At 47.7% G+C, this 25385-nt stretch overlaps 1 protein-coding gene across 1 annotated transcript in view; it reads right to left on the bottom strand.

Moving 5' to 3' along the window:
• The window catches only part of PBX4 (PBX homeobox 4), a 60007-nt gene that overhangs the window by 22671 nt on the left and 11951 nt on the right, over positions 1 to 25385 (bottom strand). Inside the window, exon 2 of the mRNA XM_021669207.2 lies at positions 11501 to 11574. Coding sequence (XP_021524882.2) covers positions 11501 to 11574 — 74 coding nt within the window. The remainder of the gene's footprint in view (positions 1 to 11500; positions 11575 to 25385) is intronic.

Here is a 25385-nt window from a genome sequence, read left to right as displayed (position 1 = left end):
TTAAATTGTTTCATATCTGGTCAAGTTGAGATTTTTAAGAACTTCATTTTTAATTTGTAATAAAAGTTTACAACTTGATTTTTTCAAAAAAGTCAACAAACTGCAAACACTTGTTAATAAAGGTCTTAAATAATAATAAAAAAAAAAGAAAGAAAGAAAGAAAAAAGAAGTTCCCCAGTACCTACTGTGTGCCAAGCCCACAACCGGACAGACGAACCACAGACCTGCCCTGTGTTTTCCTGGTGCTGGTCTTGCAGGAAAGGAGTCCGGGGTCAAAAAAAACAAACCAGAAAGTGCAGGCGCACAAGATAAGAGTGTCAAGTGAGACTCTGGCTGAGTCTCCTACAGGGAGGTAACCAGCCCGGCACATTGAGTTTCCGTCAGTGGTTAAGCCCTAAGAAGAAAAGTAAACAGGGGAATAGAGGCAGCAAAAAAGTGCTAATTCATAAGAAGGTGCCGGTGCACAAAGGCCTTAAGCTATAGGCACACTCCTTTAGATACGGCCCCTACCAAAGCCCCTCAGTCCTTGAGGTGAGCTTTATTGAGATATAATTCACATGCCATAGAATTAACCTGCTTAAAGTGAATAATTCAGTGGTTTTCAGTTTATTCCCAAGGCTGTGCGACCACCAACCTTTCTGTGGTCTTTCTGTGGTTCATCCTCCCAAAAGAAACCCGGTCTCTATGAGTGCTAACTCTCTACTCCCCCTCCCTAGCCCCCGGACAACCACAAGTCTTCCTGTCTCTATGGATTTGCGTGATCTGGACTTTTCATATCAATGGAATCACACAGCGCGTGAAGTGACATTTCACCTGTGATTTCTCTCATCCAGCATGTTTTTGAGGTGCACCCACAATGCAGCCTTCACTCCTCTTGACGGCTGAATATTGCATGGATGGGCCACATTTTCTTTTTCTTTTTTTTTGAGACAGTGTCTTGCTCCGTCACCCAGGCTGGAGTGCAGTAGCACGATCTCCACTCCCTGCAGCCTCCGCCTCCCAGATTCAAGCGATTCTCGTGCCTCAGCCTCCCGAGTAGCTGGGATTACAGGCACCTGCTACCACGCCCGGCTAATTTTTATATTTTTAGTAGAGATGGGGGTTTCACCATGTTGGCCAGGCTGGTCTCGAACCCCTGACCTCGAGTGATCCACCCGCCTCGGCCTCCCCAAGTGTTAGGACTATAGTCGTGAGCCACGGCGCCTGAACACACATTTTGTTTCTCTAGTTATGGACATCAGGTTGTTTTCAGATTCCTTAATCTGTATATTTATATATATGGATCCACTTGTCTGTCCAATAGACAGACACTTTGGCAATGATGGAATGTTCTAGACCTGTCTATTACAGGAGGCACCAGCCCTGTGTGGCTGCTGAGACTTGAAATGTGGCTGGTGTGGCTGAGGAATGCACTGGTTAATTGCATTTGGTTTTAATTAAATCAAATGTAAACAGCCCTGTGGTGAGTATCTGGAGCCACATGGCTGATGAGACTCAGAGGCTGGATTCATGAGTTACCCTGACACTGAGGGGAGGACAAGACACTCCAATCAACCTGGAAAATAAGTCCCCTGGCTCCCAGGGGTCTACTCCCAGAAGAACCCTAAAGAAATGTGCATGGGACTCAGCCCCACCGTACAGCTAATTAGAAAGAATCTCAGTTCCAGAGAGGTGACTTGCAGGCCTCAGGGTGACTGTTGGGACTCAGGAAACCCCCGTGAGCACTGTGATACCCCAGCTTCCTGGCTGAACCTACAGAACCGATTCTGTGATTGCAACAGACTCAACCAGCTGACGAGGAAGGGAAAGAATAGGGATAGCTTATGCCTGCCAACTACTAGCAAGGCCAATCATCAGTCAGGAAGAGAAAAAGGCATTCCCTGATGTTATGCATTATTTACATTCACTCCTCTCAATGGGGCTCTGTGCACTCTGGCTGAGAAACTTCATTCCCCAGAGACAGAGTCACAGGGTGGAGAAGGCAAAGCAGGCCCCTTCTGGAGAACTGCCCAGGACAAGATGGCCGGGTGGGTCTGCAAGGGGCCTCTGGGCTCAGCATGCCGTCTCGGAGCTGCCTACGCACTCAAGACCTAAGATCCGAAGTTTTTCATACAAGCTGGCACTCACGCTCATGTGGAGGCAAAGCCTGACCCGTTCCAATGTGCCAGGCTGTCCCTGCTCTGGTGCCAAACACCACTGTGTGAATTCAGGTCACGCCTAAGTCCTCACTGGGAACATCAACGTGACAAACCTTATTTTTTATTTTCATTTTTTTAGAGGCAGAGTCTCACTCTGCTGCCCAGACTGGAGTGCAGTGGTGTGATCTCTGCTCACTGCAACCTCCACAACCTGGGTTCAAGTGATTCTCCTGTTTCCTGTGTAGCTGGGATTACAGGTACCAGCCACCATGCCTGGCTAATTTTTGTATTTTTAGTAGAGACAGGTGGTGGTGGGGGGGTGGTTCACCATATTCGCCAGGCTAGTCTTGAACTCCTAACCTCAGGTCATCTGCCTGCCTCAACCTCCCAAAGTGTTGGAATTACAGGTGTGAGCCACTGCACCTAGCCAACATGATAAACCTTAAATCCAACACTTTTGAATTCTGCAACATACCTAGTCCCAGGGTCTCAGCAAAGGGACAGTGGCCAGCATCTGGTCCTCCCAGCTAAATTCAATGCTCTGCAACTAACAAGGGTTTATTTTGTTCTCCTCAGAATAGCTCCTCCAGACACCAAGGAGGACAGCTGTTTCTGGGAAGGAGGGTTTGGGAGGAAATGCACACGCTGAGGGCGTCTTTGGCCTTCAGAGACCACCTCGGGGCAGGAATGCCCGGGCACTGTGGTGTGGTGGAGCTGACCCCAGGAGACAAGATTTGAGGGACCTGCCTGCATCCCTCCAACAGGCCGTTCCTCGGATTCACCAGGGAGCGCTGGCAGTGCAGCTGGTGATGCCGGGTTTACACAGAGGACTGCTTTCTTTTCAGGCTGCTGTGAGTGATAAGCCCTGTGTTCTAAGTCAGGCCCCCAACACTCAATCTTCTGAATCTCGTAAGATGAACTGGATGAAAGGGATTTCAGTTAATATGTATCAGTCACCAGAAACAGTTTTTCATTCAACAAAAACAGAAAGGCACCAGGACAGACCCTGAGAGCACAGCGCATCCTAGACCCTGCGCTGGCCAGGAACGGTCATTGTTCAGATGACACAGGTGGGTGTGTGGGGTCCATGAATGCAGGCCAGGAGGGACAGGCCCTGGGTCCCTTTCATGAGTGAGGGGCAGCATGTTTCCTCGCTATGGGTAACAGGTGTGCCCTGGGCAGGCCCCTGTCTCTTAGAACTTCCCACTGCCCATCTGCAAAACAGGAGAAACAGGGTCTGCCCGAGGCTGTGCAGGGCTCTAGGGAACAACTCGAGGAAGCCCTGAGCTGCCTGCCCAGACTCCGTCAACACCCACCAGACTTAATCTTTTTTTTTTTTTCTGTAGAGATGGGGTCTTACTATGTTGCCCAGGCTGATCTCATACTCCTGGGTTCAAGTGATTCTCCCACCTCAGTCTTCCAAAGCACTGGGATTACAGGTGTGAGCCACCACATCCTGCCACAGCAGGCTTTAAATGCTCTGTGGAAGTTTGGTCTTTACTATAAAGGCTGCTGCAGACTTCAGCCAGAGGGCAATGTGAGAACTGTGGGTTAAATCGAGAAGCATGCCAGGACCCCGGCTTATGGGATTGCCCTTTGAGAGGCAGCCCATGGGTACCAGAGGGTGCAGGATCAGGATGGTGAACAGTTTCCTCTGGGCTGAGACTTGGCCATTCCTGGTCACGGGATGGGGACAGATGGAGCAGGATCGAGATCTTGTTTGCTTTCCTGCCACTGGCTGGCTTGTCTCTGGGACTAGAAGGCTGAACTGTTCCTCACATCAAGGCTGGTGGCCCACAGGTAGGACCCACAGCAGTCAGTGACTGCACTTCCTGATGTGAAGAGACACCTGGACACTGTAGGTGACACTCAGGAACAGATAGCCCCCGGTTCTGGGCAACTGTGGATGGCTTATGTGTTTTGGGGAGGAGCAGTTGTCTCATCCCTGCCCCATTGCACCCCAAAACATACCCTGTACCCAGACGTTTGAACCAGTCAGTGGGAAGAAAGCATTACTTTCCAAGGAAATGCCCAGGTGGCTTATGCTCTGAGCCCTGCAGCGGCCTTGGGACTCGGCTTGGAGGAGTCAAAAGTCCTGAGTGGCCGGGTGGAGTAGGGCATGCCTATAACCCTGCACCTTGGGAGCCTAGGGCAGGAGGATCACTTGAGCTCAGGAGTTCAAGACTGACCTGGGCAACATATTAAGACCCCATATCAAAAAGGAAAAAAAAAGTCAGGACAGGCACAGTGGCTCACACCTGTAATCCCAGCACTTCGGGAGGCTGAGGTGGGTGGATCATGAGGTCAGGAGTTTGAGACCAATCTGACCAACATGGTGAAACTCCGTCTCTACTAAAAACACAAAAATTAGCTGGGCATGGTGGCAGGCATCTGTAATCCCAGGTACTCAGGAGGCTGAGGCAGGAGAGTTGTTTGAACCCAGTAGGCGGAGGTTGCAGTGAGCCAAGATCGAACCACTGCACTCCAACCACTGGGGAAGCTGAGGTGGGAGGATCACTTGAGCCCAGGAGTTTGAGGTCAGTCTGGGCAACACAGTGAGGCTCTGTGTCTAAAAAAAATAAGTAAATAAAAACTGTCTGGAGCATGGACCTTGAAGCCTAGGAGGACGGGGCGGGGACGTGCCAGGGGCTGAAATGGACAGACAGCTGCACTGGCAGCAGTTGGTATCAACTCTTGTTTTCCCTCCTGAAACTGCTGAGTTTGAGACTGACAGACTCATGCAGTAACATCCACACAGGAGCAGACGGAGCTACAAAGAGGTGTGCCCAGGTGGAACACCCACACTCTGGAGAACTGGTTTCTTGTTCAGCCCCAGCAGCTCACTGGTAGGAAGAAGGTCGAGAATGACAGCTTCCTGAGACTACAGCTGATTAAAGTACTTTCTTTTTTGAGACAGGGTCTCACTGTGTCGCCCCAGCTGGAGTACAGTGGCACAATGTCATCTCACTAATCTCCGTCTCCCAGGTTCAAGCGATTCTCCTGCCTCAGCCTTCTGAGTAACTGGGATTACAGGTGTGTGCCACCACGCCCAGCTAATTTTTGCATTTTTAGTAGAGACGGGGTTTCACCATGTTGGCCAGGCTAGTCTCGAACTCCTGACCTCAGGTGGTCCACCCACCTCAGCCTCCCAAAGTTCTGGGATTACAGGCATGAGCCACAGCGCCCAGCCTTAAAGTACTTTTTTTTTTTTGAAACAGAGTTTCGCTCTTGTTGCCCAGGCTGGAGTGCAGTGGTGAGATCTCTGCTCACCACAGCCTCCGCCTCCCAGGTTCAAATGATTCTCCTGTTTCAGCCTCCCTAGTAGCTGGGATTACAGGCGCCTGCCACCATGTCCAGCTACCTTTTGGTATTTTTAGTAGGGACGGGGGTTTCACCATGTTGGCCAGGTTGGTCTTGAACCCCTGACCTCAGGTGACCCCACCGCCTTGGCCTCCCAAGTGCTAGGATTACAGGCATGAGCCACTGCGCCCCATCTTAAAGTACTTTTTAAAATAGCTTTTTATTATTGCTTAATTCCAGATGTTGCATTGCTAAACACCTGCTGTGGGCAGTGGGAAGCCCCCAAAGGTTGCTTCCTGGGGGCAGGGGCAGAGGTGGGCAGGGTTGAGCAGGGGACAGCTTGGGCCTCCTGTGCCTGGTGGTACACTTGCCTCAGCGGGTGCTGCTGACACTGGCTTATTTTTATTAGGTGAAGAGTGAAATAGACAAACATTCCACAATCCCACAATACTAAGGAACATGTGACCATAGCCAGTGTCTCCAGCGGGTGGATACACACTGCCTGTGTTGTTGGAGAGCAGTTTCCCTCAGCCCATAGAACTCAGGGCTCATTCGGGTGCAGAGCCCCCGCCTGTCCAGCTCACCCATGCGAATGCTGAAGCACCAGCAGGGAGTGCTGCCAGGGGGTTGAGGACAAATTTGCTTAAAACCAGTTCACTGCTAACAAGAGACTCGTGTGTCTGGTTCCCCAAGAAAGCCTAACCTTTGTGTTTCCATTTCCATAGCATCTGCTCTCCACAATTTAAATAAGGAACAGCTAAGACAGGTCATCAGATATTCACACGCCCATGAGAGGCATCTGAGGTGGGCAGGGAGCCAGGGCATCACAGCCCAGCACCGAGCCCCATGGGGGAGGACGACCTGGCACTGGGTGTTGGAGACCAACAGGGGGTGCATCACGTGGGGGCTATCAGCAGCAGCGGTCTGCTGGGGGATGGGGACAAAGAGGAGTCTGCTTGGCCGGGGGATTAAGTATACTTGGGGGTGAGGGAGGTGGGAGATTGATTACACACGCGAAAGTTCTGAGGACAAGAGCAGGCTCTCACTGTTAGAGAAAGGAGTCACAAGGCCAGGTGCGGTGGCTCACGCCTGTAATCCCAGCACTTTGGGAGGCCGAGGCGGGCGGATCATGAGGTCAAGAGATCGAGACCATCCTGGCCAACATGGTGAAACCCCGTCTCTACTAAAAATACAAAAATTAGCTGGGCATGGTGGCGCATGCCTGTAATCCCAGCTACTCAGGAGGCTGAGGCAGGAGAATTGCCTGAACCCAGGAGGCGGAGGTTGCGGTGAGCCAAGATCGCACCATTGCACTCCAGCCTGGGTAACAACAGCGAAACTCCATCTCAAAAAAAAAAAAAAAAAAAAAGGAGTCACAAAGCTGGAGAGAGGGAAAAAATAGTGGGAACCCTGTGGTGGACTAGAATTAAAGATACTGGAATGGGCCAGGCACAGTGGCTCACACATGTAGTCTCAGCACTTTGGGAGGCCAAGATGGGAGGATTGCTTGAGCACAGGAGGTTGAGGCTGCAATGAGGTGTGACTTCGCCACTGCATTCCAGTCTGGTGACAGAGTGAGACCCTGTCTCAAAAATAAAAATAAGCTGGGCACGGTGGCTCACATCTGTAATCCCAGCACTTTGGAAAGCTGAGGTGGGCAGATCACTTGAGGTTAGGAGTTTGAGACCAGTCTGGCCAACATGGTGAAACCCTGTCTCTACTAAAAGTACAAAATTAGCAAGGCATAGTGGTGCACACTTTAATTCCAGCTACTCGGGAGGCTGAGGCAGGAGAACTGCTTGAACCTGGGAGGCCAAGATCGCACCACTGCACTCCAGCCTGGGCAACAGAGTGAGATTCTGTCTCAAAAATAATAACAATGATAAAAGAACAAAAATAAAGATATCGTAATAAACGCATGGTTTTTAATATATACAGACATAGGAAACAGATGTGAATGCACACGCGCCTGCGTGTGTGTGTACAAACGCATTTGTAATAACCCACAAATATTCCTTAGCTCTGTGTCCTAAGAATGTCCAAGAGCAGCAACACCCCAACAGCAATAAGTACATCAAAGGTCAAGATTTGCTCTGAAAGAAATCAGGGCTCCTTAGAGAACGGGCTAAAGAAGGCAGAGGCAGAACAGAATATAAGCCTGGTTGGGCACAGTGGCTCACACATGTAATCTTAGCATTTTGGGAGGCCAGGAGTTTCAGACCAGCCTGGGCAACATGACAAAACCCTGTCTCTACAAGAAATACAAAAATTAGGCCGGGCGTGGTGGCTCACGCCTATAATCCCAGCACTTTGGGAGGCCAAAGTGGGTGGATCACTTGAGGTCGGGAGTTCGAGACCAGCCTGACCAACATGGAGAAACCTCGTCTCTACTAAAAATATTAAAAATTAGCTGGGCATGGTGGCACATGCCTATAATCCCAGCTACTTGGGAGGCTGAGGCAGAAGAATGGCTTGAACCCAGGAGGCAGAGGTTGCGGTGAGCCAAGATCACACCATTGCACTGCAGCCTGGGTAACAAGAGTGAAACTCTGTCTCAAAAAAGAAAAAAAGAAAAAAAAAATTAGCTGGGCAAGGTGGCTTGCAACTTGGGAGGCTGGGGTGGAAGGATCATCCACTCAGGAGGCTGAAGTGAGCCGAGATCATGTCACTGCCCTCTAGCCTGGGTGACATGGTGAGACTGTCTCAAAAAAAAAAAAAATTCACACTGGTTAGGGTTAAAGACATCATGTTCTTATAGCATTTAGGTGAAACTTAAATGTAGATTTTTTTTGTTTTGGAGACGGAGTTTCACCATGTGGGCCAGGCTGGTCTCGAACTCCTGACCTTGTGATCCGCCTGCCTCCGCTTCCCAAAGTGCTGGGATTACAGGCGTGAGCCACCGCGCCCAGCAAATGTAGATTTAAACTTGAATTTCTTCTTTAGTCACCAGATCCCAACTGATGGCTGGGTACCATACCCACTGCCTTACATGTATGAACTCACCCGCCCTCAACAGCTCTCAGTAACCATGAGCTAAGTATTATTATTGCCCCCAAATCAGAGGAGGACCAGGAACAGAGAAAGATTCAGTCAAGGACCAGTTTCATGCAGCCAGAGGTGGAGGCAGAATTCAGACCCTCTTACCATTCTCAACCACTGTATATGTCAAGTACACATCAATCTTGCACCAAAACAGTGTTCAGAAAGAAACACATCTTTGTACAACAACACACTTTTTCCACAAGCCTCAGCATCTGTGAAGTGCTAGGCTCTGAAGTGACACACAAAATTCAAATAACTGACCTCAAAGACCAACTCACTCTATGAAATCAAGTGACAACCATTGTGCAGACGACCCTTGTTTTAAATATCTTCGCCTTATTTGGTGGCCTCACTTGTAAAGTATTTTCAAATTGTTATTAACCTTCATGATCAAGGTCAACATTAGCAGTGACAGGACATATTGACAGCACGTATTCCCTGACACAACGTGGTGAGGACACACACATCGCCTCTGTGAGACTTTGGCCACAAACGCACAACTTCAGTCCAATCTCGAGGAAACAGCCGACTAACCTGAGGCTTGTTCTACAAAATGACTGAGCGCTTCTCCTTAAAATGGTCAGCGTCATGGATGACAAGGTCACAGATAAGAGGAGACCAAAGAGACATGATGACTAAATACAGTGTGAGATTTGGGGCAGAAAAGGGCATTAGGGCAAAAACTGGGGAACTCCAAATGAGGTCTGTAGTTCAGTTAAAGAGCGTTGTACTCAGCTGGGTGCGGCGCCTCACGCCTGTAATCCCAGCACTTTGGGAGGCTGAGGCAGGCGGATCACCACTTGAGGTCAGGAGTTTGAGACCAGTCTGGCCAATGTGGTGAAACCCCATCTCTACTAAAAATACAAAAATTAGCCGGGCGTGGTAGAACACGCCTGTAATCCCAGCTACTCGTGAGGCTGAGGCAGGAGAATTGCTTGAACCTGAGGGTGGAGGTTGCGATGAGGCGAGATCGCGCTACTGCACTCCAGCCTGGGTGACAGAGCAAGACTGTCTCAAAAAAAAAGAAAAGAGCATTGTACTCAGGGTAATTTCCTGGTTTTGATATTTGTACTATTGCTCTGAAGGTGATGATGAGACAGGAAGCCAGGAGGAGGAGGTATGAGTACTCGCTGTACTATTTTTTCAACTTTTCTCAAAAAAAAGAAAAGTGTTGTGGTTTTTTTAACAAAAGAATTGTCTGGGCATAGGGGCTCATGCCTGTAATTCCAGCACTTTGGGAGGCTGAGGTGGGCAGATCACTTGAGCTCAGGAGTTTGAGACCAGCCTGGGCAAACATGGTGAAACCCCATCTCTACAAAAAATACAAAAATCAGCTGGGTATGGAGGCACACGCCTGTAATCCCAGCTACCTGGGAGGCTGAGGTGGGAGAATCACTTGAACCTGGAAGGCAGAGGTTGCAGTGAGCCAAGATGGCACCATGCACTCCAGCCTGGGTGACAGAATGAGACTGTCTCCAAAAATAAAATAAAATAAAACTGTAAAAAATAAAATAAAATAAAACTGTAAAAAATAAAATAAAAAGGATTTGCAGTGGGAGAAGGCTTCCCTGGAGATTACTTTGGATGCTTACACAGACAAAATTGTTTGTTTGTTTTTTTTTTGAGAAGGAGTCTCACTCTATCACTGTGGCTGGAATGCAGTGGCAGGATCTTGGCTCACTGCAACCTCTGCTGCTTGGGTTCAAGTGATTTTTCTGCCTCAGCCTCCCGAGTAGCTGGGATTACAGGTGACTGCCAACACACCTGGCTAACTTTTTTTTTATTTTTGAGATGGAGTCTCACTCTGTCACCCAGGCTGGAGTGCAATGGCCTGATCTCGGCTTACTGACCTCCACCTCCCGGGTTCAAGCGATTCTCCTACCTCAGCCTCCCGAGTAGCTGGGACTACAGGTGCACGCCACCACACTCGGCTAATTTTCTTGTATTTTTAGTAGTGAGGGGGTTTCACTATCTTGGCCAGCCTAGTCTCAAACTCCTGGCCTTTGTGATCCACCCACCTTGGCCTCCCAAGGTGCTGAAATTAAGAGCGTGAGCCCCCATGCCCAGCCAACAAAATTGTTCTCATTCAACTTTACTAAGTCTATCATTTTTCCTTTTTCTTCTTCTTTTTTTTTTTTCAGATGGAGTCTTGCTCTGTTGCCCAGGTTGGAGTGCAATGGCACAGTCTAGGCCCACTGTAACCTCTGCCTCCCAGGTTCAAGCGATTCTCTTGCCTCAGCCTCCTGAGTAGCTGGGACTACAGGTGCGTGCCACCACACTCAGCTAATTTTTGTATTTTTAGTGGAGACGGGGTTTCTCCACGTTGGTGAGGCTGGTCTCAAACCCCTGACCTCATGATCCGCCCATCTCAGCCTCCCAAAGTGCTGGGATTACAGGCGTGAGCCACCTCACCCAGCCATTCTTCCTTTTTCTATACGACTGAATGCTAAGCATCTCTTAGATCAACCTAGAATGCAGCTGCTAGTTACTGATTTGCAACAATATTTTTCAGTTATAAACTACAAAATAAATCAGTGTGCATACCAGAAACCAGGGCAGTGATAAGGCAGAAAGAAAACATCCCAGTGGTCCTCTGCAAGAGAGAGGGGATGAGAAAAATGGCCCACCAGCACATGAGGGCTGAGCCAAGAGCAGAGGTGCACGTGGCTGCTGCAACCATGGACACACACAGGAAGTGTCTTCTTTTTGTTTTTGAGATGGAGTTTCACTCTTGTTGCCCAGGCTGGAGTGCAATGGCACGATCTCGGCTCACCACAACCTCCACCTCCCATTCAATCGATTCTCCTGCCTCAGCCTCCCGAGTAGCTGGGATTACAGGCATGTGCCCCTACATCCGACTAATTTTTGTATTTTTAATGGAGACGGGGTTTCTCCATGCTGATCAGGCTAGTCTGAAACTCCCAACCTCAGGTGATCTGCCCGCCTCGGCCTCCCAAAGTGCTGAGATTACAGGCGTGAGCCACCGTGCCCAGCCAGGATATGTCTTCTAAACAGCCTACCTGTCTTTTCCTTGATCTCACAGAGCACGCTGAAGAGAGCAGGCTTCATCCGATGGCAATTCAGAGCATGCTTTCTGAAAGGGAGGTGACAGAGGAGAGTATGAGAAGTGAACGGTCATATCTTGTCCCCAATAGTAAAGATCTTCCATATTGATAAATCAAACCAAACCAGGTCTGCCACTCTGACTATAGATAAGCCGCCTCATGAAAATGCAGTATAATCACATTTCGTGTGAATTTGATTTGCACAAAGTCAATATAAAGGCCATGCGTGGTGGCTCATGCCTGTAATCCCAGCACTTTGGGAGGCTGAGGTGGGCAGATCACTTAAGGTCAGGAGTTTGAGACCAGCCTGGCCAACATGGTGAAACCCTGTCTCTATTAAAATACAAAATTGAGGCCAGGCATGGTGGCTCATGCCTGTAATCCCAGCACTTTAGGAGGCCGAGGCAGGTGGATCACCTGAGATTAGGAGTTCAAGACCAGCCTGGCCAACATGGTGAAACCCTGTCTCTATTAAAATACAAAATTGAGGCTAGGCACGGTGGTTCATGCCTGTAATCCCAGCACTTTAGGAGGCCGAGGCAGATGGATTACCTGAGATCAGGAGTTCAAGACCAGCCTGGCCAACATGGTGAAACCCCATCTCTACTAAAAATACAAAAATTAGGCATGGTGGTACGCACCTGTAATCCCAGCTACTCAGGAGGCTGAGGCACGAGACTCGCTTGAACTTGGGAGGCTGAGGTTGCAGCGAGCCAAGATCACACCACTGCACTCCAACCTGGGTTACAGAGCGAGACTCTGTCTCAAAAAAAATATTAGCCGGGCATGGTGACATATGTCTGTAATCCCAGCTACTCAGGTGGCTGAGGCAGGAGAATTGCTTAATCCCGGGAGAGAGAGGTTGCAGTGAGTCAAGATTGTGCCATTGCACTCCACCCTGGGCAACAGAGTGAACCTCTGTCTCAAAAAAAAAATTAATATATTATTAATAATTGAATATGTAAATATTCAAAACATTTTCCATTATATATAAAAGTTTAAACAATGCAAATAACTCATCAAAAACTATGGCAAGGCATTAGTGGCTCATGTCTGTAATCCCAACACTTTGGGAAGCCAAGGTAGGAGGATCACTTGAACCCAGAAGTTAAGATTGGCCTGGGCAATATGGCGAGACCCACTCTCTACAAAAATTTAAAAATTGGGAGCCAGGGTGGCTCAAGCCAATTGTCCTGGTGCAGGAGGAGGCGTGGTCAGGTGTTCGAGGCCAGCCTGGGCAACACATAAAAAACCTTTCATCTGGATGGGCACAGTAGCTCATACCTATAATCCCAGCACTTTGGGAGGCTGAGGCAGGCGATCACCTGAGGTCAGGAGTTCGAGACCAGCCTGACCATCATGGAGAAACTCCATAAAAAAATACAAAATTCGCTGGGAGTGGTGGCGGATGCCTGTAATCCCAGCTACTCAGGAGCCTAAGACAGGAGAATCGCTTGAACCCGGGAGGCAGAGATTGCAGTGAGCTGAGATCATTCCATTGCACTCTAGCCTGGGCAACAAGAGCAAAACTCTGTCTCAAAAAAAAAGAAAAGCCGGGCGCAGTGGCTCACGCCTATAATCCCAGCACTTTGGGAGGCCGAGGCGGGTGGATCACAAGGTCAAGAGATCGAGACCATCCTGGTCAACATGGTGAAACCCCATCTCTACTAAAAATACAAAAAATTTGCTGGGCATGGTGGCGCATGCCTGTAATCCCAGCTACTCAGGAGGCTGAGGCAGGAGAATTGCCTGAACCCAGGAGGCGGAGGTTGCGGTGAGCCGAGATCGCGCCATTGCACTCCAGCCTGGGTAACAAGAGCGAAACTTCATTTCAAAAAAAAAAAAGCCTCTCATCCATTAATAAAATTTTTTAATTAGCTGGGTGTGGTAGTACTCCTGTAGTCCCAATCCCTCGGGAGGCTGAGACAGGAGGATGGCTTGAGTCCATGAGTTAGAGGTTGTAGTGAGCTATGAACACGCCACTGTACTCCAGCCAGCACAACAGGGACCTTGTCATTTTTTAAAAAAAGGCTGGAGGCGATGTCTCACGCCTGTAATCCTAGCACTTTGGGAAGCCAAGGCAGGTGGATCGCCTGAGGTGAGAAGTTCGAGACCAGCCTGGCCAACATGGTGAAACCCTGTCTGTACCAAAAATATAAAAATTAAGCATGGTGGTACCCACCTGTAATCCTAGCTACTCAGGAGGCTGAGGCAGGAGAATTGCTTGAACCCGGGAGGCAGAGGCTGCAGTGAGCTGAGATCATGCCACTGAACTCCAGCCTGGGCAACAGAGCGAGACTCCGTCTCAAGAAAGAAAAAAAAAAAAGAGAGAGATTTTGGCTTGGCATGGTGGCTCACGCCTGTAATCCCAGCACTCTGGGAGGCTGAGGTGGGTGGATCACCTGAAGTCAGGAATTTGAGACCAGCCTGACCAACATGGTGAAACCCCGTCTCTACTAAAAATACAAAAATTAGCCAGGCGTGGTGGCGTGTGCCTATAATCCCAGCTCCTGGGGGGCTGAGGCAGGAGGATTGCTTTAACCCGGGAGGTGGAGGTTGCAGTGAGCGGAGATCATGCCGCTGTACTCCAGCCTGGGCAACAGTCTGTTGCAAAACAAAACAAAACAAACAAACAAAAAATGTAGCCGGGCATGGTGGCGCATGCCTCTAGTCCCAGCTGCTCAGGAGGCTGAGGTAGGAGAATTGCTTGAACCTGGGAGGCAGAGGTTGCAGTGAGCCAAAATCATGCCACTGCACTCCAGCCTGTGTGACAGAACAAGAGTCTGTCTCAGAAAAAATAATAATAATAAATTTGTGGGGTTTTTTTGTTTTTGTTTTTGAGATGGAGTCTCATTCTGTCGCCAGGCTGGAGTGCAGTAGTACAATCTCGGCTCACTGCAACCTCCGGCTCACTGCAACCTCCAGCTCCCTGATTCAAGCGATTCTCCTGCCTCAGCCTCCCAAGTAGCTGGGACTACAGGCACATGACACCACGCCGAGGTAATCTTAATTTTTGTATTTTTTTAGCAGAGATGGGAGGTTCTATATGTTGGCCAGAATGGTCTCGATCTCTTAACCTCCTGATTTGCCCGACTCGGCCTTGCAAAGTGCTGGGATTACAGGTGTGAACCACCGCGCCCGGCCATAAATTTGTGTTTTTTAAGTAATGAAGCCTCTGGTAATTTTTTACAGTAGCAATAGAAAATGAATACAGGGAGCATTGAAGGACTTTGCAGAATGGCTGTCACATGGCCTGAATTGAAATTTTTAGCACTGATTTATTGAGATGTAGTTAAATAGCATACAATCCACCCTTTTAAGATGTAAAGTTCAGTGGCTTGTGGTACCTTCACAATGTGCAACCATCACCACTAATTCCAGAACACTGATTTCATCACCCCCAAAAGAAACTCTGTATCCATGAGGGATCACTCCACATTCTCCCCTCCCTCCACCTGCAACAACCACTCATCTTTCTGTGTGTATAGATTTCTCTCTTCTGGACATTTCACACAAATAGAATCATGCAATATATGACTTCTTGGGTCAGACGTCTTTCACATAGCATGTTTTCTTTTCTTTTTTTTTTTTTTTTTGAGAGGGAGTCTCACTCTGTCACCCAGGCTGGAGTGCAGTGGTGTGATCTCAACTCACTGCAACCTCTGCCTCCCAGGTTCAATGATTCTCCTGCCCTGAGCCTCCAGAGTAGCTGGGATTACAGGCACACACCACCATGCCCAGCTAATTTTTTGTATTTTTAGTAGAGACGGGGTTTCACCATGTTGACCAGGATGGTCTCGATCTCTTGACCTCGTGATCCACCCGCCTTAGCCTCCCAAAGTGCTGGGATTACAGGCATGAGCCACCGCGCCCGGCCCAAGAATTCTTTATATATTATAGATAATAGATTTACCAGACACATGATTTACAAATCTTTCCCCCCATTCTGTGGATTCTCTCTCTCTTTTTTAATTGTTTGTTTTGTTTTGTTTATTGAGACAGAGTCTCGCTGTGTTGCCCAGGCTGGAGTGCAGTGGTGCAATCTCGGCTCACTGCAACCTCCACCTCCCAAGTTCAAGCTATTCTCCTGCCTCAGCCTCCTGAGTAGCTGGGATTACAGGTGCATGACACCACGCTCAGCTAATTTTTGTGTTTTTAATAGAGACAGGGTTTTACCATATTGGCCAGGCTGGTCTCAAACTCCTGAACTCAGATGATACACCTGCCTCAGCATCCCAAAATGCTGAGATTACAGGCGTGAGCCACTGCACTCAAGCTATTTTTATTTTTGAGACAGGGTCTCGTTCTGTCGCCCAGGCTGGAGTACAGTGGTGTGAACACAGCTCCCTGCAGCTTCAACCTCCTGGGCTCAAGCAATCCTCCCACTTTAGCCTCCTGAGTAGCTAGGATGAGAGGCATATGCCACTACACCTGGCTAATTTTTTTATTTGTTGTAGAGACGGGGTCTCATTATGTTGCCCAGGCTGGTCTTGAACTCCCGACCTCAAGTGATCCTCCCACCTCAGCATCCCAAAGTGCTGGGATTACAGGTGTGAGCCACTGCGCCCAGCCAAGAGAAGAGTTTCATGGAGAGAAGAGTAATCTGTGAGAAATGCTGCTGAGAGATCAAGCAGAATAAGAACCCAGAAGAGAATCTGAGGCTGGGCGTGGTGGCTCACACCTGTAATCCCAGCACTTTGGGAGGCTGAAGTGGGAGGATCACTTGAGCTCAGGAGTTCAAGACCAGTCTGGACAACATAGCAAGAACCTGTCTCTAACAGATAAATAAATGAATGAAGAGAATTTGGATTTAGCAACACGAAGGTGACTCAGCAGAGGGGGAACAAGACTGGTAGAGAATTTGGAGGCGAAGAGGAAGCGGAAGCAGCAATCACAAAGTCTTTGATGTTTATCATAAGGGAGATCAAACAAACATAACAGGTACTAAAAGAAAGGGTGTGTGGTAATCATGTTGTTTTTTCTCTTTGTTTTTGAGACAAGGTCTCTCTCTGTTGCCCAGGCCGGAATACAGTGGCCGTGCTGTACCTGGACTCAAGTGATCCTCCCGCCTCAGCCTTGTTATAGTAAACCCAAGTTCCTCTTCAAAGAATCAGTATGCCAGTATGTTCAGCTCTCTTATTCTTTAATTCCCTATTTTAAAGTTTAACTTCCTTGTAATTTTAGTAAACAACCTTTTCCACCAGTTCTAATCAGTAGTTCACATCTGTTCCTTGGGCTCCATCCTGACTCATCCCAGTTACCTGCTCTGGTCACTTTCTTTGACCTAGGTCACCCCTGGTTACCTGCTCTGACCTGCCTGTAACCATCCTTCCCACCAAAACACCCACCCTGCCACTCCAGCTTGGACCCCTGCTCTCTTTAAAATAGCCAATCAGGATTAGTCTAGCTTGTGCAGTCTAGCCCTAACCAATAGGGGAACGACACAGCAGTAGGGACGACCCCCATCAGGTACAGGTACCCCTTCCCCCCTTGTCCAAGTGTGCAGCCATCATTGCTCCATCCGTGAGCCACACCCTTCCGTAGAAGTAAACTGCCTTGCTGAGAGGATTTATCTTCAAGTGCCATTTCTTTTGCGGCATCGAAATTTTACTTATAGCAATCTCCTGAGTAGCTGGGACTACAGGCGGTGCTACCACAACTGGGTAATTTTTAAAAAATGTTTTTGTAGAGCTGAAGTCTCACTGCATCGCCCAGGCTGGTTTTGAACTCCTAGACTCAAGGGATCCTCCCGCCTTGGCCCCCAAAAGTGTTGGGATTATAGGCATGAGCCTGGCCTATTAACCATGTTTTTTATCTTGCTTTGACATTCTGGGGCTTGGAGAGACTGCCCTTCCCGGGGTTAGCTTATTACTACAGGCGGCAAACAACTAGCCAAAGAACATGCCATTCATATGCAACTCAACCAACCAAAAGCCCCTATTCCCAATTCCCAATCATCTTCTTAATTTAATGCTCAAACTCAACGCTAATATTTCCCCAGCCCTAAATCACCCCAGGGCCAGGTACTGACCAAGTAGACCACTCCTCTAGTGCAGATCCCGCCAAAATTATTTAAACTATCTAACCTAAGCTTGCTCAAACTTGCCTGCCACACCGTGCCCATTCCTTCCTGAGGAAATCACTATAAAAGTTCTGGGTGGTGCTTTCCCTCCCTCCACTGTCACTCCCTGACCCAGGTGCTTCCCCATGTGGCCCTACATGGCACGGTGTGCCCCCTCCTCTGGAACTGTAAATAATAAACTTCCAACAAAGCAGTTGTCTCCACGTTTGTCATCTTATCATACCTGATCAAAACAAAACCCGGGTACAAATCAAGGCCAAGGGGTAAGTCAACAGAGGTTTTTTGTCTTTTTTTTTTTTTTTTTTGAGGTGGAGTCTCCCTCTTGTCGCTCAGGCTGGAGTGCAGAGGCACCATCTCAGCTCACTGCAACCTCCGCCTCCCAGGTTCAAGTGATTCTCCTGCCTCAGCCTCCCGAGTAGCTGGGATTACAGGTGCCTGCCACCACGCCCACTGATTTTTTGTATTTTTAGTAAAGACGGGGTTTTGTCATGTTAGGCCAGGCTGGTCTCGAACTCCTGACCTCGTGATCCCCCAGTCTTGGCCTCCTAAAGTGCTGGAATTATAGCCATGAGCCACCACACCCAGCCCTTTTTTTTGAGACAGAGCCTTGCTCTGTCTTGCCCAGGCTGGAGTGCAGTGACACAAGCTCAGTTCACTGCAGCTTCCACCTCCCGGGTTCAAGTGATTCTCCTGTCTCAGCCTCCAGAGTAGATGGGGTCACAGGTGCCTGCCATCACACCCAGCTAATTTTGGTATTTTTAGTAGAGATGAGGTTCCACCGTGTTGGCCAGGCTGGTCTTGAACTCCTGACTTCAGATGATCCACCTTCCTTGGCCTCTCAAAGTGTTGGGGTTACAGGCGTGAGCCACCATGCCCGGCCTCATTTTTCTTTTTCTTTTTCTTTTTCTTTTTTTTTTTTTTTGAGACAGGGTCTCACTCTGTTGCCCAGGCTGGAGTGCAGTGGTGCAATCATAGCTCACTGCAACCTCTACCTCCTGGGTTCATGTGATTCTCCTGCCTCAGCTTCCAGAGTAGATGGAATTACAGGCATGTGCCACCACGCCCAGCTAATTTTTGTATGTTTAGTAGAGACAGGGTTTTGCTATGGTGGCCAGGCTTGTCTCAAATTCCTGGCTTCAAGTGATCCACCGGCCTCAGCCTCCCAAAGTGCTGGGATTATAGGCGTGAGCCACCGCACCTAGCCTGTTGTCTTTCTTTGACTTTTCTTAAAGAGGTTCTAGCACATATTTATATGCCAAAAAGCCAGTCTGGAGAGAGAGAATTTGATAATGCAAGGATAGGGTACTGGCCAGGCGCAGTGGCTCACGCACGTATTCCCAGCACTTTGGGAGGCTGACGTGTGCGGATCACCTAAGTCTGGAGTTCGAGACCAGCCTGGCCAACATGGTGAGTCCCCATCTCTACTAAAAATATAAAAATTAGCTGGGCATGGTGGCGTGTGCCTGTAATCCCAGCTACTCGGGAGGCTGAGGCAGGAGAATTGCTTGAACCTGGGAGGCGGAGGTTGCAGTGAGCCAAGATCATGCACCCCAGCCAGGGTGACACAGCAAGACTCTGTCTCAAAAAAAAAAAAAACAAGGATAGGGTAACTGAAATTGCAATGGTTATGTACAGGTAGCACAACTTCTGTGAACAACTTTGATGAGTACTATGTTATTATTTTAACATTTATTATGATGATTTTAAATCCTGTAACTCTGTCATCCAAGTATCCATTATTAAAAGATGCTGCCACGGCTGAATAACGTATCTGCAAATCAATAACTTCACAATAGAAATCAGATTTGAGGGACCAGGCGCGGTGGCTCACGCCTATAATCTCAGCACTTTGGGAGGCCGAGACGAGGTCAAGAGATCGAGACCATCCTGGTCAACAAGGTGAAACCCTGTCTCTACTAAAAATACAAAAATTAGCTGGGCATGGTGGCATGCGCCTATAGTCCCAGCTACTCGGGAGGCTGAGGCAGGAGAATTGCTTGAACCCAGGAGGTGGAAGTTGCGGCTTCGTGCCATTGCACTCCAGCCTAGGTAACAAGAGCGAAACTCCATCTCAAAAAAAGAAATCAGATTTGATTAACATCATGAGAGGCCAGGCATGGTGGCTCATGACTGTAATCCCAGCACTTTGGGAGGCTGAGACGTGCGGATCACTTGAGGTTAGGAATTTGAGACCAGGGTGGCCAACATGGAGAAACCCTGTCTCTTCTAAAAATGCAAAACATTAGACAGGCATGGTGGTGTACACCTATAATCTCAGCTACTCACTGAGGCAGAAGAATCCCTTAAACCCAGGAGGTGGAGGCTGCAGTGAGCTGAGATTGTATCACTGCACTCCAGCCTGGGCAGCAGAGTGAGATTCCATCTCAAAAAAACAGAAGGAATACAACTGGGGGCAGAACTAATCTTTGTTTCTGAACCTCAAATATAAAATGTTTGGAATTCGGAGGAGAGATCCAAGATGGCTGATGATTAGCAGCTCAGGCACGTACCTCCCAGTGAAAGCGCAAAGAACGAGAGGACGCCACACTTTCAGACGAATATTAGTTGCTCATGGACCAGGAGATTCCCAGTGGAGGAGCACCACGGGTCGCCAGGGCGACTCTTGTGGCCGGCGTGGCGGTTTTGCTGGTGCCTTAGCACGCCAGTTCTTGGTGCAGAGTCCGGAGATTCCCCGGGCAGAAAAGCACCATCAATCTTAACACCACTGTTTTGGCCGGCGCAGTGGATTGCTCCCATTTCGGCGCAGGGAATCAACAAGTTGGACGTCAGAGACCCAGTTAGAAAGTCGGTAATTATAAAGACGACAGATGGACAAATATATAATGAAGGGAAGAAACCAGCGTAAAAAGGTAGAGAATACTCAAAATCAGAATGCCTCTCCCTCTACAGGGGATTGCAATTCCTCATCAGTAACGGAACAAGGCTTAATAGATTACACGGGTGTTCCAATAACAGAAGCAGGTTTCCAAACGTGGGTGATAAGAAACTTCTGTGAACTGGCCGGGCACGGTGGCTCAAGCCTGTAATCCCAGCACTTTGGGAGGCCGAGGCGGGTGGATCACAAGGTCAAGAGATCGAGACCATCCTGGTCAACATGGTGAAACCCCGTCTCTGCTAATACAAAAAATTAGCTGGGCATGGTGGCGCGTGCCTGTAATCCCAGCTACTCAGGAGGCTGAGGCAGGAGAATTGCCTGAACCCAGGAGGCGGAGGTTGCGGTGAGCTGAGATCGCGCCATTGCACTCCAGCCTGGGTAACAAGAGCGAAACTCCGCCTCAAAAAAAAAAAAAAAAAAAAGAAACTTCTGTGAATTAAAAGAACTTATTCTAACCCAATGCAAAGAAACTAAGAACCTTGAAAAAAGGTTTGACGAAATGTTAATGAGAATGGACAATTTAGAGAAGAATATAAGTGAATTGATGGAGCTGAAAAACACAACACGAGAACTTCGCGAAGCATGCACAAGTTTAAACAGTCGAATTGATCAAGCAGAAGGAAGGATATCAGAAGTCGAGGACCAGCTCAGTGAAATGAAGCGAGAAGACAAGAATGCAGAAAAAAGGATGAAAAGGAATGAGCAAAGTCTCCAGGAAATATGGGACTATGTGAAAAGACCTAATTTACGTTTGATAGGTGTACCTGAATGTGATGAAGAGAATGAATCCAAGTTGGAAAATACTCTTCAGGATATCATTCAGGAAAATTTTCCCAACCTGGCAAGGCAGGGTAATATTCAACTCCAGGTAATACAGAGAACACCACAAAGATATTCTTCAAGAAGACCAACCCCAAGGCACATAATCGCCAGATTTATTAGGGTTGAAATGAAGGAGAAAATACTAAGGGCAGCCAGAGAGAAAGGTCAGGTTACCCATAAAGGGAAACCTATCAGACTTACAGCAGATCTCTCAGCAGAAACCCTACAAGCCAGAAAAGAGTGGGGACCAATATTTAACATCCTCAAAGAAAAGAACTTTCAACCCAGAATTTCCTATCCAGCCAAACTAAGCTTTATGAGCGAAGGAAAAATTAAATCTTTTGCGAACAAACAAGTACTTAGAGAGTTCACCACCACCAGGCCTGCTTTACAAGAGCTTCTGAAAGAAGCACTATACATATAAAGGAACAACCAATATCAGCCTTTCCAAAAATATATCAAAAAGCAAAGAACTTTAACACAATAAAAAATTTACATCAACTAATGGGCAAAACAGCCAGCTAGCATCAAACGCCGGTATTAAACTTATATATATTTTAATTGGATAAAAAGCCAAAACCCATCTGTATGCTGCATCCAGGCCCATCTTACATGCAACAATACACAAAGACTCAGAGAGAAGGAGGAAGATTTACCAATCAAACAGAGAGTAAAAATAAACTAATAAAGAAAAAGCAGGAGATGCAATTCTCACCTCTGATAAAGTAGACTTTAAAGCAACAAAGATCAAAAGAGGCGAGGAATGACATTACATATGGCAAAAGGATCAATGCAACAAGAAGAGCTAACGATTCTATAGATCAACGAGATAGAAAATTAACAAGGATATTCAGAACTTGAACTCGGACCCGGAACAAGTAAACTTAATAAACATTTATAGAACTCTCCACTTCAAATACACAAAACATACATTACCACCTCACACCTATTCCAAAGGTGACTATATAATTGGAAGTAAATCACTCCTCAGTAATCACATAGCATTTCATAGGTTTAAATTAAATATTGGTTGGCTGTTTGTTTGTTATCTTCTTCCCTTATTCCTTCCTGACTACATCATTAAGTATAATTATCAGTATAAAAGAGGTTTTCAATACCCATTACTAAATTGCATTCTAGCCTGGGCAAGAAAGCAATACTTCCATTCTCTCTCCCTCTTTCTTTTCCTTCTCCCTCCTCCCCATTCTCTCTCTCTCTTTCTCTTCCTTTTTCCTCCTTCCTATTCTCTCTCTCTTTCTCTTTAAAAAAAAAAAAAAAAAAAAAAAAAAATGTTTGTGGGAGATGAGATGAGATATGAACTTCTGAAAATCTAAACTTGAATGTCAGCCCTTATTATAAGTTATATAGTCATTGATTACATGACATATTCAATTTAAAATATTATTTTGTTTCCACAGAAGCAGTATTAACATTAATTAAAATGGACTCGTTATAGCTCATCTCTAGACATTTAATTTTTTCTCTTAAAAAATGTATATCTATCTATATCTATCTATCTATCTATTTATATAGATAGATAATCTATCTACCTATCTATCTGTATTTTCAGACAGAGTTTTACACTGTCGCCCAGGCTGGAGTGCAATGCCGCGATCGTGGCTCACTGCAACCTCCATTCCCGGGTTCAAGCGATTCTCCTACCTCAGCCTACTGAGTAGCTGGAATTATAGGTGCTCACTGCCACGCCTGGCTAATTTTTTGTATTTTTAGTAGAGACGGGCTTTCACTATGTTGGTCAGGCTGGTCTCGAACTCCTGACCTCGTGATCTCTCCGCCTTGGCCTCCCAAAGTGCTGGGATTACAGGCGTGAGTCACCGCACCCAGCCAAAAATGTATATTTTAATATAAAAATAGAAGCCTGGGCAACATGGTAACACCTATCTCTATAAGAAATACAAAAAACTGGCTGGGTGTGGTGGCTCACGCCTGTAATCCCCACACTTTGGGAGGCCAAGGCACGGGGATCACCTGAGATCAGGAGTCTGAGACCAGCCTGGCTAACATGGTGAAACCCCGTCTCTAGTAAAAATACAAAAATTAGCCGGGCATGGTGGCGCGTGCCTGTAATCCCAGCTAATTGGGTGTCTGAGGCAGGAGAATCGCTTGAACCCGGGAGGCGGAGGGTGCAGTGAGCGGAGATCGCGCCATTGCGCTCCAGCCTGGGGGACAAGAGTGACACTTTGTCTCAAAAAAGAAAAAAAAAATAAAAAGAAACACAAAAAATTATCTGGTGCAGTGGCATGTGCCTGTAGTCCCAGCTACTAGGCAGGCTGAGGTGGGAGGATCACTTGAACTCAGGAGGTCAAGGCTGCAGTGAGCTGTGATCACACCACTGTACTCCAGCCAGGGTGACAGAGTGAGACACCGTCTCGTGAGGTGGCTCACGCCTGTAATCTCAGCACTTTGGGAGGCCGAGATGGGTGGATCACCTGAGGTCAGGAGTTCAAGACCAGCCTGGCCAACATGGTGACACTCCATTTCTATTAAAAAAAAGAGAGAGAGAGACCCTGTCTCATAAATAAATAAATAAATAAAACAGAGAGGGGTTCTCCCTATGTTGTCCAGGCTGATCTCAAACTCTTGGGCTCAAGCAATCCTCCCACTTTGGCCTCACAAAGTGTTGGGATTCCAGGCGTGAGCCACTGTGTCTGGCCTTCCCTCTTGTTGTTAAAATTGTTTTAACAATTTTAACAACAAGAGGGAAGAGAACAAAGTTGGCTCTTCTGCTTCTGAAAGGCCCTAGGATTTTTTTCACCAGTTTTCTCCTTATAAAATATTTTACTTTAGATACAGTCTAAAGGACTTTCTAATGTATACAAAGTAATTTCATAGTGTTTCTGTGGCATAGGATGAAAAGACAACAAGTTCCCAAGTTTTGAGCATGTTCTTGGGCTAGCAACGATCAAGTGGCTGCTGCAAATCAATGACAAGGGAAAGGGGACTGACCAGTGAGACCCTCCCAAAGGAGGTGAAATCACTTACTTGGCAGACACACCCTAAGGGAACCCCCAGTGAGTCATGTCCTTGTATAATCCTTTTTCCTTGAGTTCAGGAAGTACCTGTGACTCGCAATGTGCCAAAGGTGATGGCATCATCACTGCCATGGTTACGTTGTTATCTAAGACTCCACCTTAGCCGACTAGAGAGTCACCCACTGGCACCAGTTGCCATCATGTCATGAGGGCTGGTGGCAGGAACTGCAGGCGGCCTCTAGAGCTGAGAGTAGCCTCAACTGACAGCCAAGAAGAAAGCAGGCACTTTGTACTTCAACTGCAGGAAGTGAATTCTTCCATCAACCAAGCAGCATTGGGAGAGAATCCCAAGCTCTGGATAGGAACATAACCCAGCCGACACCTTGACTGCAGCCCTGTGACACTCTGAACGGTGGACCCAGCTAAGCTGCGCCGAACCCTGACCCAAGGCAACTGTGAGATAATAAATATCTGCTCTTGTAAGCTGCTAGGCTTGCGGTGATTTGTTATACAGCAATAGAGAGCAGATAATGAGATAGGCTGGAAGCCAGGGAACGGGAACTGTGGGGAGAAAAGTGGGGTTGGTGCTGGTATTCCTAACAAGTACATGCATGTTGTGGCTGGGAGCAGTGGCTCACAGCTATACTCTCCGCACTGTGGGAGGCCGAGGGGGGCCGATCACTTGAAGTCAGGAGTTCAAGACCAGCCTGGCCAACAGTCTAGCCATCATGGTGAAACCCCGTCTCTACTAAAAATATAAAAATTAGCCGGGCATGGTGGCACACGCCTGTAATCCCAGCTACCTGGGAGGCTGAGGCATGACAATCGCTTGAAACCGGGAGGTGGAGGTTGCATTGAGCAGAGATCACGCCACTGAACTCCAGCCTGGGTGACACAGCAAGAATCTGTCTCAAAATGAACAATTAACACAAAAACACAAGTATATGACATATTCTACCAAATCCACATATCTGAATTTTTTTGTTTGTTTTTGAGACGGAGTCTTGCTCTGTCGCCCAGGCTGGAGTTCAGTGGCAACATCTCGGC

This window comes from Aotus nancymaae, unplaced genomic scaffold (genome assembly GCF_030222135.1).
Source record: "Aotus nancymaae isolate 86718 unplaced genomic scaffold, 86718_ANA_hifiasm-v0.15.2.pri h1tg000028l, whole genome shotgun sequence".
NCBI classification, from domain to species: domain Eukaryota; kingdom Metazoa; phylum Chordata; class Mammalia; order Primates; family Aotidae; genus Aotus; species Aotus nancymaae.
Note: the sequence above shows the minus strand (reverse complement) of the source record. Positions and strands in the feature narration are given on the sequence as shown.